Source organism: Orycteropus afer, unplaced genomic scaffold (assembly GCF_000298275.1).
Source record: "Orycteropus afer afer isolate SDZICR_OR568_19922 unplaced genomic scaffold, OryAfe1.0 scaffold00512, whole genome shotgun sequence".
NCBI classification, from domain to species: domain Eukaryota; kingdom Metazoa; phylum Chordata; class Mammalia; order Tubulidentata; family Orycteropodidae; genus Orycteropus; species Orycteropus afer.
The window spans coordinates 171919-185821 of record NW_006922099.1 but is presented as its reverse complement, the minus strand read 5'-3'; the positions used below and the strand labels follow the sequence as shown (position 1 = coordinate 185821).

At 40.1% G+C, this 13903-nt stretch overlaps 1 protein-coding gene across 1 annotated transcript in view; it reads right to left on the bottom strand.

The window, feature by feature from the left end:
• Positions 1–10112, bottom strand: part of BMS1 (BMS1 ribosome biogenesis factor) — an 89886-nt gene extending 79774 nt beyond the window's left edge. The window contains exons 1-5 of the mRNA XM_042782921.1: positions 9937–10112; positions 8130–8320; positions 4725–4804; positions 1764–1952; positions 688–830 (exon numbers count right to left, since the gene is read on the bottom strand). Coding sequence (XP_042638855.1) covers positions 688–830; positions 1764–1952; positions 4725–4804; positions 8130–8320; positions 9937–10112 — 779 coding nt within the window. The remainder of the gene's footprint in view (positions 1–687; positions 831–1763; positions 1953–4724; positions 4805–8129; positions 8321–9936) is intronic.
• Between the last annotated feature and the right edge of the window lie 3791 nt (positions 10113–13903).

Sequence of the window (13903 nt, the reverse complement as noted above, 5' to 3'; positions counted from 1 at the left end):
GCTACCACTGTCACCCGCTTGGAAGGGGATCTATGTAGGAGATCCTTGTTAGAGAGGGAGAACAATGTGGAGCAAAACTCAAAATCATTGGAGAAAAAAAAAAAAAAGGTGGGTACCAGGTTTGCTGGTCCAATAGTGTCTGGAGGAACCACTCAGACTATGGCCCCTAGCTGCTCTTCAGGTCTGGATTTGAACACACACCTGTTGTTTCCAGCCAAACAAAAGACAGGCATATGAATTGAACATTTACCTCAGGTAGACACCCTCCTTGGAGAGATCATGGGAGAAAGAAGGGCTGCTTATGCATAGGGGGAGACAGCTCAGGGGGCAGGAGTATATGGAGGGATGGATACTGGGAAGAGGTAACTATGGGGAGGAAGTGGGAGGGGAGCGCATTGTGGTAAACTGTGGTCAATGACATGAGACAAAGTATATGTGAACTGCTGTTTGGAAAGTGAATTTGCTCTGTAAATCTTCACCCAAATCACAATTAAAAAAAAAAAAAGACACAATATCTTTAAGTGATAATTCAGCAACAGTAGATTCTTTCCCTCAAGTACATTTCTCCTCTCACTGATCACATAGGCATAAAATAAGCTCTATCACTGTTCTTTTTTTTTTTTTCTTTAATCTTTTTAGCTTTAGGATATATGAGCCAGGAAGAAAAAGTTTACATTCACTTTTTACCTGTCTGCCAGGATATAAGGGTGAGATGTCTGCCAAGTGAGAGGCCTAAACTTCATAACTGTAATAAAACGGCCCAGATTGTGAATTTCTTGGTTTTGATATTCTCCGTGTACCATTCCAGAAAGGTAGAAGAGCTTGGCACCCTATATATTTAAAACAAACAAACTTAAACTTTGATGAAGTTCTTACTAATACTGCACCAAAATAAAGACTCTAAATCACAGACAATTCTAAGTAAAGGAGACTTTTAGCAAGATAATTGTCCCAGTGCTTCTAGAATCTACATGTCAATGCCTTATCACATGCACTCATTTACTAAGCATTTACAAAATACAGAAATAAGGAAGCACAGTTCACAGTCTACCAAAGGAAAAGGAACAGGCATTTCTCTTTGGGTGTATAAGATATACCTTCCCTAAATAAGACCTGAGAAATAGGAAATGACTTGTACTGGGAGCCAGGAGTAGAGAACATATTCAACAAAATCTTTATGGAAGAGGGTTAACCTATGATCTGGGTTTTTTAATTGTTATGGATTCTGGCAGGTGGAAAAAGGGCTTCCTTCAAGACTCATCCATCCTGTTAGGACCAATTCGGGACAGAAATGAAAGTTTAGTTTCATGACTGATGTCTTTGTTGACAGTATTTGTCTGGAGTGTAGTATCAAGGAGTGCAGTGAGGGCCTTGAGTACAGAAAGAATTCTGTGATCAAATGAGCAGAACGTTATGTACAGAAAGAATTCTGTGATCAAATGAGCAGAACGTTATGGAGGGGAGGGAGAAGTGGCAGTATGTATGCACAACAGTTCCTAGGAGAAACTTTTGAGGAACTCTGAGTCCTAACCCTCACATCCAGACACTCTCTGGTGGTGGGGATACAGAGACAAGTAACACACACTAAGAGGCCCAGAATAAAGACTGTTTCAAGGGATATATTTGAGAGACTGGATTACATATATAAAAGAAACTCAGGAACAAATCCTGTAGGGATATTTATTAATTTCTCCTCCACATTATGTCTGTTTGAAAAGGATTATAGCATTAGTTAGTATTCAAAAAATTATTTCTCTTCCTACCGGATAGACTTCTGTCCAGAATCTGTGTTTTAATCGCTTCTTTGTCTTCTTCAGTTGCTTATTATATTTGAAGGAGTCTAGGTGGGTGAGAACTCCCATAATTTTAGGAAAACCATGTACCTGACAGATGTTTAGAAATTCAAATGTCTCCATTTCAAACCCGAAGCTGGCATCTATAAGCATCAGAACCTAAAAACAGAACAATTTCTCAAGAAGCTACCAAAATAGATCATGTATGTTATCTCGATCTAATGCTAAGTAACAGTTCAACGCTAAATAACAAGTCTCTAATAAGGAATCCATATAACACGTCTCTGAGACCCAAAATACTGAAGTAGTACTCAATTACAAAAATATTAAAAAAGTATAGAAAACCAAACATTTTTGTTTCAATCTTCCCATAGGGAAGAAATCATCTGTTTTTTTGCAGAGAAATGTGTAGGAAAGTGCTATCTTGAATGTTAACTTGTATTATGCTGTTGCTTACAAACTAAAACAAATAAAACAAAGCCTCTCAATTCAGACTTGAATCAAAGGGTGGTGACATGATGAATGGGAACTATACAAAAATGTAAACAGAAAAAAACAATTTTTAAAATTTGTAACTCTTCAAGCATGCAAAATAATTTCAGAGTTGATTCCAGGAGACTTTTAGCTTTAAGACATTAACATTACTGCTTTCATCTTTCTGTAGGTAACTAAAAATCATAACAAAGAATAGGAACAGAAAAACATATCTTTGATTAAACTAGGGAACTTCTACAATCCCAAACCACAAAGTATATGAAAGTGGGCTACAGAGTGTGGTGGAAGCTGGATGCCAGAAAGCACAGCTGCCACTGCAGACCTCAGACTAGCCAGTGTGCAGAATTCTCCAAATACACTGAAACAATGTGAAGGCAAGTGGGCTGTGTATTCCTACAAATGGGACTGGAAAGCAGTCCCTTAGCTGCCAATCTTTATCAATTATAGATAAGTGAACCCTTTACTCCTCCACTAATACACACTTATGTGCACACGTACATGTACACACACGCATATCTGTGTATTTTATGTGTCTTTGCTGTGACTTAAGACAATTTAAGCCCAGAGTAATCAACATAAATGAAGTTAAATAAATCATGATGCTGCCACACAATGGAACCCTATGTAACTATAAAAAATGATATTAAGCTTATAAATACTCATTATTTACCTGTAAGGTGAGATAAATAAGCCAAGCGAAAGAAGTTAAAGCATGAAACAAGGTATTTTAAAATACCAAAAAGATTGAGCGTGTGTTTATATATGTATTTGGAAGGATACCGCTCTGAGAGAAACTGACAGGCCAGGGGTCAGAGTTAGGAAGGTGAGAACTTACACTTCGTACACCCTACAGTGCTATTCTGAATAGTTTACCAAGTGCACATATCTTTTTAAAAATCTTAAAAAGGTATACAGAAAATGTCTCTCCAAATGTGTATGCTTTTAAAATTAAAGGAACTCTGGAGGTGCAGTGGTTAAAGCATTCAGCTGATAAACAAAAGTTTGGCAGTCTGAACTCACCGGCCACCCCATGGGACAAAGATGCAGTCTGCCTCCATAAAGATTTACAGCCTTGGAAATCCTGTGGGGGCAGTTCTACTCTGTCCTATGGGGTCACTGTGGGTTGGAATCGACTTAATGGCAGTGGGTTTGGTTTTCTGGTTTAATATTACAGACTTGGTAGACTTTACATAAAAGAGAATATAATGACTAATGTATGTTATTCCAAATACACACGGTTTAATAAATTTATACTATTTTGTGCTGATCAAAACACACTTATATTTACTAATGATAATACTACATGTTCAAAATTTGAATATTTATCTTTTTGATATTTAAACAGAATAGCTGTGTTCTATTTATTAAATTATTCTGTATTTTAGCAGATTTCCTAGGTCAAAGAACACAGTTTATAGCTCTTTATCATCAGTCACCTCTTTAAAGGGTTGAAAAAAATAATTTTTTAAAGAAGTATCTATTAGCCCACACTTCCTAATAAATATGGCTTAATTAAAAACAAAATTTACTTTGCTTCTGCTCATTTAGATATTAGTGGAATATTAGAGATAATGAAGATTACCATTTCTGTAAATACAATAAGTTACACATTTTCCATATGCTAAACACTGTCTAGATTTTCTGTATCAATTCTGATCACCTGTCAAGGGCAATTCATGTATTTACCTTATCATAATCATGAAGAACGGAAAGTTCTGGCCTCATCAGAACCAAGGTACTCATCTTCAGACAAGTTAACTACTGGGAGCCTCACTTTCATCACAGGAATACCTACTTATCTCAAAGTCTTGCTGGGTGATTAGATGATTTAATTTTGCAAAGAGCTGTTAGTACACTGCCTAGTAAGAGCCCAAGTAATGGTACTTAATGTTTATATGCATATTCATGTTAATAAACTTTTATTAGCTATGTTCATTAAAGGTTTTCTCTATCCTGTGCTTTGCATGTAAGTTTTTGGTTTGTTTTGCTTTTGTTGTTGTAAGAATATATACAACAAAACATACACCAATTCAACTGTTTCCACATGTACAATTTAGTGACAATGATTACATTCTGAGTTGTACAACCATTCTCTCTCCTTTTCTGAGGTGTTCCTCCCTCATTAACATAAACTGTATCCCTAACGTTCCCATCTATTTTTTCAAGTTGCTGTTATCAATCTGACCCCATATAGTTCTTAAAAGAGCATAATGCTCAAGGTTGACCTTTTTCACTAGTTTACCTATTGTTCTATTTTTGCTTTTAGGTTTTAAAATATATTTGATTGTGTATATTCCTTTATCATCATCATCATCATCAATTCAGATTACTGTATTCCTTTGACAGTCATAAATTTTTCTGCTCTTCAATGTGGTATAAATAAACTGTCACATCATTAGTCTCCATTAGAAACTCAGGCTGCCGCTATGGACTTACCAAGTCTGCTACTTTAGCCAGATCAATCATCATGTTAATGTCACATCCACATTCAATAATGGTAAGTCTGCGCTTTTTACCTGTAAGTGAAAAAATGAAATTTTATTTTAAAAAATTCCTGAAGAAAAAAAAATCTATTCATTAACTCTAGTGATCATTTAATTTTTAATTTTAATTGTCATTTTCAGTGGCCATCAAGTTGATATATGGCAACCCATGTGTGCAAAGTAGAACGGTTCACAGGGTTTTCAAGGCTGTGGCCTTCCAGGAACAGATCATCAGGCTTGTCTTCTGAGGTTTCTCTGGGTGGGTCTGAACTACGAAACTTTAGCCTAGTAGTCAAGAGCTTGCACTAGCCAGGGATCCCCAATTGCATCCAATAAAACACTATATATATTCATAGGAGCAAGCCAAAGTTCACTTTTATAGAAGAAAACTGCTGAAATAATTTAATTCCATCTTGGTTTTCTTGCCATGTTCCCTCTTAATTTTAAATTAATATCAAGGCTATAGAATTGCTTAAACAAGTAAAATTCTGTCTGGAAAAGGCAGACAGAAGGCTTCATGATGAGTGAATCTTCTATTCAGTAGGGAGCCAGTGCTTTTATCTGTATCAAAATTTCCTGTGTTCCCACTATAGCTAAAAACATCCACAAAACTAAGGAAAAAGAATGGGATTATGTTAAAAAAAGAAATGCTTTAAAGAGAAAGAAAAGCTTCAACCTGACTACATTACTACTATCCCAGAGCAAATTCCCATGTGAAAAAGAAAAACATTCCCTCTACCTTCCACAAGAATATGACTTCACGAGGGCAAGCACATATACCTGGTAAATAGGAGGTACTGCGTTAATTGCTATCAAGTCAGGTCCAACTCATGGTGACCTTATGTATAACAGAATAGAAGATTGCCATGTCCTGCACCATTCTCACATTCATTGGTGTGTTTGAGCCCACTGCTGCAACTATTATGTCAATCCATCTCATTGAGGGATTCCCTCATTTTTATTGACCCTGTACTTTCACAAGTGTGATATCTTCTCCTAGCAATTGGTCTTTCCTGATGACTTGTCCAAAGCAAGCAAGACAAAACCTTGCCATCCTCCCTTCTAAGGAGCATTCTGGCTATAATTCTTCAAGACTGTTCATTTCTCTAGCAATCCATGGTATATTTAATATCTATTACCAACAAAACTCAAATGTGACAATTACCCTTTGATCTTCCTTTTTTGTTGTCTGGCTTTCACATGCATATGAGGCAACTGAAAAGTCCATGGCTTAGGTCAGGCATACCTTAGTCATCAAAATGGTATCTGTGCTTTTCAGTACTTTAAAGAGGTCTTTTGCAGCAGATTTGCCCAATGCAATATGTTGCTTGATTTCTTGACTGGTGCTTTCAAGGGTACTGATTATTGATTCAAGTACAGTGAAATCTTTGGCAACTTCAATTTCTTCTTCATTTATCCTGATGTTGTTTATCAGACCAGTTATAAAGATTTTTGTTTATGTTCAGGTATAATCTATATTGAAAGCTTGGACTGTCATCCATAATTGCACCAAGTAATCTTCATTTTCAGCATGCAAGATTGTGCCATCTGCTTACCAGTCTTCCTGATTGCCACATTCTTCTTCATATAGTCTAGCCTCTCAGGTTATTTACTCAGCAAACAGACTAAGTAAGTAGAGAAAGGATACAAGCCCGCCACACACCTTTTCCAATTTTAAACCACACAGTATCCCCTTGTTCTGCTCAAATGACTGCCTCCTAATCCATGTACAGGTTCCACAGGAACACAATTAAGTATTCTGGAATTCCCAATCCTTATAATGCATCCATAATTTGTTATAATTCACACAAATTACTTCATGTTGTCAATAAAACACAGGCAAGCATCTTTTTGGTATTCTCTGCTTTAGCCAAGATGCCTGTGACATCAACAATGATATCCCTTGTTCCATGTTCTCTTCTAAATCCAGCTTGAATTTCTGACAGTTCCCTGTTGATGTACAGCTGCAACCATCTTCAGCAAAATTTTGCTATTATGTGATGTTAATGGTATTTCCATTAATTTCTCCATTCAATTTGATCACGTCTCTTTGGAATGGGCACATGTTCTGGTTACCTAGTGCTGCTCTGGCAAGAAATATACCACAAATGGGATGGCCTTAACAAACAGGAGTTTATTCTTACAATTTGGAGGCTTTTAGTCCAAGTTCAAAGTGCCAGGCTCTAAGGACTAGGTGAAAGCCCCTCAACCTTGGGGTCCAGCTCTGCCTCCTGCTCCCAGCCCACTGGAGCTAGAGGTGTTTCTTCACTCAGACAGCTTCGGGCTGCTGAGGCTAAGAAGCCCCAAGGTTGACAAGTCAAAAGGCACAGGCCCAATGTTACCAAACCACATGGCAGGCCATTAACTTAAGTCCATTGTAAGTCCCAAGTTGGCAGAGCATAGCAGGCTGCTGAGCAATGACATGGCTACATGCAGGGTCCAAGCATGCCATATGCTAGAGACCATTCTCAAAGCTTCTCCTTAAATACAGGAAGCAGACCACATTCCCAAAGGCAGCTACTCAGCTGCTCACAGTAGATTCCACCATGGAGTTGATGACCAGTTTCATCATGGGGAATACTACATCCAGCTGCCCAGCCACTCAACCAGAACTGGCCAAGTTGACACACCCAACATAACCACCACAGCACAGATACACCTCTCTTCTGATAAGCTGGATAAATAGCTGTCTTCTAAATTTCTTGCTATAGATTAGTAAGTGCTTCCAACAGTGCATCTTTTTGAAGCTATAAAATAAATGTGCTGATTATGACCAGGCCAGACTATTCAGGCCTGCTAAGTCTTTCAGAGAAGCACACTTGGCAAATCCACTTAGCAGTCAAAATAAGGTATGTATGAGGCACTGGTGGTTCAACGGCAAAATTCTCTCCTTCCACGAGGGAGATCTTGATTCTATTCCCAGTTAATTCGCCCTATGCACAACCCCCATCAGTCTGTCAGTTTGTTGTACTGTGATGGCTTGTATGTTGCTATGATGCTATTTCAGATAGGAAGAAAGGCCTGGAGATTCAATTCTAAAAACAGCCAATGAAAACCCAATGGATCATAATGTAACAACTGCAACTGATCATGGGGAAGGTACAAAGCCAGGTACTATTTCTTTTCATTGTGCATGTGGTCACCATGAGACAGAGCAAATTCAATGGCAACTAATAACAACTACATCATTATTACTTCTAGGAGCCTATCTTTTCTATGACTAATTTAGTAAAAGAAAGGTGATACAACATGACAGTAGTACCTTAATATTTATCAACCAGGAAAACAAGAGAGACATGAATGGCCCACAGACAATACCACCAACAACTATGTCAGTTCTGTGCCTATACTATCCCACCTGACACAATTGTGACTGGGCCTCTGATCTCAGTCAACTTCTGCCTAGTGAAGTTCCGAATGAGGCTCTGTATCAACGTGCTCTTCCCAACTTTTGGAGGCCCCATCACCACCACCACTATTGGTGGGGACTCTAGTGGAGTTCGATCAACCACTGGAATATGATGCTTTTTTGTTTTCAAATCTTGAGTTCTGTTTGAAAAAAAAAAGCAGGGGGTGGGGAAGGAGGGAAGGGAAAGGGAGAAAGAAGGAAGAGGAGAGAAGGGGGTAATCACTTTGAAAATACAAAAGGCATCCATTATTTTAAACAGAGCAACCAGACAATATGTACATATTGGTACCTTGCTAACTGTTAGCTTGTCACCTTCTGGCCCCAATTCACATAACTGCCTTTCAGTAATGATGTAACAAGAGGACTTCAATAGTGCAGAGACTTTAAAACTAAATACCTTAAAATGAATTAATTTATACATTAAGAGCAATACATTTAAAAGAAAACAAAAAGCAAACACCGAGGCCGTATAAAAGCAGAAACTGGGAATTAAATGTGGCTCTCCTACTTCCTGGTTGGAGTCCCTGTTTAGCACAACTGTTAACTCACTTAGCTGCTGCTAACTGAAAGGTTGGAGGCTTGAGTTCACTCAGAGGCTCCTCAGAAGCAAAGCTGAACATCTACTTCTAAAATATCAGCCAATGAAAACACTATGGAGCATGAGCACAGTTCTACTCTAATACACATAGGTCTGTCATGAGTCAGAGTTGGCTGGATGGCAACTTTTTTTTTTTTTAAACCTAATAGTTGCTATATAGTATTCCCCATGATAAGACTGGTAATCAACTCCATGGTGGAATATACTGTGAGCAGCTGAGTAGCTGGCTTAGGGATATGGTCTGCTTCCTGTATATAAGGAGAAGCCTTGGGGAACAGTCTCTAGCTTATGGCATGCTTGAACCCTGCATGTAACCGTGTCACTGTTCAGCAGCCTGCCATGCTCTGCCAACCTTGGGACTTTCAATGAACTTAAATTAATGGCTTGCCATTAACATCGGGACTGTGCCATTTTATTTGTTGACCTCGGGCTTGCTGGCTTCAGCATCTAGTAGCTGCCTGAGTGAAGAGATGCTTCTGTGGCTGGGAGCAAGAGACAGAGCTGAAGCTCAAGGTCAAGGGGCTTTTACACAGCACCCAGAGCCTGGCACTTTGAACTCAGACTTCTAGCCTCCCCATCTGTGAGAGAATAAACTTGTTTGCTCAAGCCATCCCATTTGTGGTTTATTCCTGTCAGAGTGGCACTAGGTAACCAGAACAGAGGGCAACTTGCTTTCTGAGATTTAGCATAAAATAAGAACAATAACACCTATGTTTTTAAGACTATTTGAAGAATTTAATTCACTAATGCTTAAAGTACACTGCCTGGCATATAGTAAGGATTCACTAAGTAAAACTATAAAATACTACATTTTACAACTATATGAAATACATTCAGGAAAAAACAAGCAATTATTACCAGAGAAACTGTAAAGTTTAGGAACAAATTCTAAAAGGAAGAACTCTGAGCTTTTCTCTTAGGGGGGAAAAAAATCTGTATCCAATCTGCAGGCAAGGCAGCTTCCACAGGAAAGGCTTCACACATTTTAGTAAAAAGTCTACAACCCACATCTCCATATCCTTTGTAGCTGAATTAGGCAAACTCTAATCACAATGTTATATGAACTCATAAATCCAAAATCCAAAGATCATCGGTGAGAGGCTCCTATCATTTAAAAAGAATAAACGGGAAGAACCACCAGACTTCAGCTAAACATACCTGTGAAAGGATCGCGCCATCCGTACAGCAGACTGGACTGCAAAAGCTCTAGGGTTTCTTTTCTGGGCATCTTCCTCATCTCCAAGTTGGTAATCCTGCAGATGCCTTTTTTTTTTCTTCTCAGCTTTGGGTCCACTGTTTTTCTTTCTGTGTTTCTTCTGGTCCTTAGTCTCCATAATAATTTTTACCAATTCAACCTACTTCAAATGGGTGGGGGGAAAAAATAGGGGAAGCATTTAACAAAACAGCCAACCAAAGAAAAAAACAGTAAATTTTTTATTTCTTTATGAAGACTATGCATTTGTTCATCCATCAGGGGTCAAAATTGTTTAAAGTCATCCCCAATTTCACTTGTTTCTGTAATGTTATAAAGCAGATTAGTCACCTCTGCTTTTATTACTTTTTATTTATTTCAAGTGTCTAGATCAGCAGTGTCCATTTCTGCAATAATGGAAATATCCTGTCTGCACTTTTCAATACAAAATGCTTGTGAAATTAAGATACATTTCATGAAACTGACTGTTATTGTTGTTATGTGCCATCGAGTTGGACCCAACTCATAACAACCCCTCCATGGGTTTCCGAGGTGATATCACTACCGAAGTAGATTGCCCAACCTTCCTTCCTAGGAGTGGCTCATGGGTTTGAACCGCCAGCCTTCTGGTTAGCAGTCAAGTGCATTAGGTACTATGCTACCATGAAATAGATTATTAAACTTAATTTTAATAAACTCGTTTCTAAATTAAAACATCCACCTGTGGGTAGTGGCTACCATAAAGGACATCAAGACTAGATATCAACTAGATTAATGAAGTAGTTTACAACCTTAAACTATTTCTCAAAATTTACTAAAAAAATTTAAAAACCTTAATGACTTTCCAACATGACAGTTCCACAGGTGGTGCAAAAGATTTGTGCTTGACTACTAACCCACCAGCCACTCCTCGGAAGTAATATTGGGCAATCTACTTCCATAGTGATACCGCCTCTGAAACCCAAGGAGTCGTGGCTATGAGTCGGATCCAACTTGGCAGTAAATTTGATTTGGTTTTCCGTTACTAACCTAAAAGTAAGCAGCTTGAACTCACCCAGGGGCATCAATGAAGAAAGCCTACATCCCCCCAACCTGCTTTAAAGATTATAGCCAAGGAATTCTACTTTGTAACACATGGGATTGCCATGAGTCTAAATCAACTGAAAGGCAACAGGTTATATGATATGCTAAGCACTGTACCAGGAGACAGCTACAGATACAGTCTGACTCGCAGAGGAAATGCAAACTAATCTCTCTTGTGCCAAGAAAGAGAGTCACATCTGAGTGCTACAATGGATGCAATCAGCACACGTAGGAGATACGAGAATTCCCACAGAGTTCTCACATCCCTTCGTGCAAAAAGGGGCTCAAACGTGTTTGGCCAAAAGGTTTGAGGTTCCAGTTCACGCAGACTCACCTTGGAAGGAAGGACTGGCGATCTACTTATGAAAAAACCAGCCACTGAAAACCCTATGAAGCACAATTCTACTCTGAAACACACAGGGTTGCCGTTAAGTCAGGGTCCACACTAGGGCAACTAGTTTTTCATATCTTAGCATAACGTCAAGGAACAACGGCCTGGGAAGCAAAACTGGGTTCCAGGAATGCTTTCAAATTAGTCACTGGTGACTTTAAAATATAATTTTCTTCTCTATCGTATTTTATATAACTCTTTTATATTTTATATTTTACTAGTGCTCTTCTTAGCGGAAAAAGCACAATTTGGAGCCCACAAATCTAGCTCAATTCTACCGTCAGCCGCTTGGATTACTCGCCAAGAAATTCGCTCCGCCACCTCCCCTCCCAGTCGGGACTCAGCACAAATTTACTTCATCATGCCAAGACCTCTAAGGACTTCTGCGAAAACGAAATATTTTGTCAGTCCAGAGCCCTGAGAGCTCCTACAACAACAAACGCAAAGCACCGCCTTCCAGTCGCATTCGACTCATAACGAGTCTTTCTTGGGTTTCCAAGGCAGTATCACTACGGAAGTAGATTGCCCAACCTATCTTCCCAGGAGCGGCTGGTCAGTCTGAACCACCAGCCTTCGGGTTAGCAGTCAAATGCCTTAGGCACTTCACCACCAGAGCTCCTGGGAGCTCCCAAGGATAATCCTAAACAAGTGTGCAACTCACCAATACCACCAGAGCCCCAGCCCTCCGACCTGCCACCGCTGGCGCTACTCCCAGCCCGCAATCATTACCAGGTTACTGCTACAACTCCTCAAACACACATGGACAACGGCGGAAAAAGGAAACGCACCCTTCGCAGGGCATCGGCAGGAAACAAGGAAACAGACCAAAGAGTCCGGCAAAAGAGACGACTTCCAGGGGAAAGCCAAGAATGAAACCTGTGATTGGCTGAGGTTAGCCGGAAGCGACGTCTTCATGGTACGTTTATCCTTGCGCGGCTCCCGGCCCGCCCCGCGCCGCCGCCCGCCCTTCCCGCGCCGCCGCCCCGCCCTCCCCGCTTTTTTCTTTGTGGTCAGCGAATTGGGGGAGCTCTGGTGGCCTAGTGCCTAAGGCACTTGACTGCTAACCAGAAGGCTGGTGGTTCAAACCCACCAGGCACTCTTCGGAAGGCAGGTTGGGCAATCCTACTTCCGTAGTGATACTGCCTGGGAAACCCAAGGAGGGATCACTATGAGTCGGCCGACTCCAGGGCAAATAACAACAACAACAACAACAACAACAACGAGCAGCAGACGCTAGGCTTGAACTTCCGGACACGAAATGCCACAGTGTGATTTCCCAAGCAGCCTGGGCGGAGCGCGCAGAATCCCCACCTAAGGCCATGTCGTCACTGCGTCCTCACGCCCAGTTCTTTGGAGTCAGGCTGAAATGAACACCTTTAGACTTGGTAACTCCAAACCACCATGTTCCCAACACGCATAATTGGATGTCCCACGATTGGGAGTCAGAAAACAAGTGTACTAGTCTTGGATTCAAGGAACTCTGATGGCGCAGTGCCTAAGGCATTTGACTGCTGACTGGGAGGTTGGGGGTTCAAACCCATCAGCCACTCTGCGGAAGGAAGATGGGGCAATTATTTACTACATGGGAAACTCAGTGGAGGTGGCTATGAGTTGGAACTGACTTGATAGCAGTTGGTTTGGTTTTTGGTTTGGGTCTTGGATTCAGCAGCATCAGCTCTGGGGCCGACAGTAGGCCCACTCACCCTTATTCCTTAGCTTGCTCACCTAGTATTCCTTGGACCGGAAAGTCCAAGTAGTACTGAGAAATCACTGCAAAGATTATGCCTTTCAAGGACACAAAGTCAACGTTATCCACGTCTTCAAAGTGCATTGTATGTAAAAGGGAGAGAAAAGTTAACAGTACATTTTTTTAGAAGATTCTGCACAGAATTTGCATTCAAGTACATGTTTTCATTAGGTGTTGTCCTGGTTTATAACATGCATTGTCTATGACAAGGACATGGAATTTCCCCATACATTCTTCGATTAGAAAGCACTACACAGATCCTCCCATTCAATTAAATGAAATCAAGATAGTTCTCCATGTTGTATTAGTTATCTAATGCTGCTATAACAAATTCCACAAGTGGATGGATTTAACAAACAATTTATTCACTCACAGTTTAGGAGGCTGGAAATACAAATTCAGGGTGACAGCTCCAGAGGAAGGCTTTCTTTGTTAACTCAGTTTAGGAGGAATATACTTGTCTCCTTTCAGCATCTGTGAGCTTGGTATTTCTTGGAAATCTCCACTTGCTTTGGCATCAATGTTCCTTGGGTCTAGGAAGTTACCATAGGAACCATGGGTCGAAGGACGACAGGCTATGCTCATGGCTTTTCTCTAGGTGCTAGCCAAGTCTCTCTAATCTCAGTTTAGTATTTTTATATCTCAAAAGAGATTGACTCAGGATACAGTCTAATCCTATAGACTGCATCCTGCCTCATTAACATAACTGCCT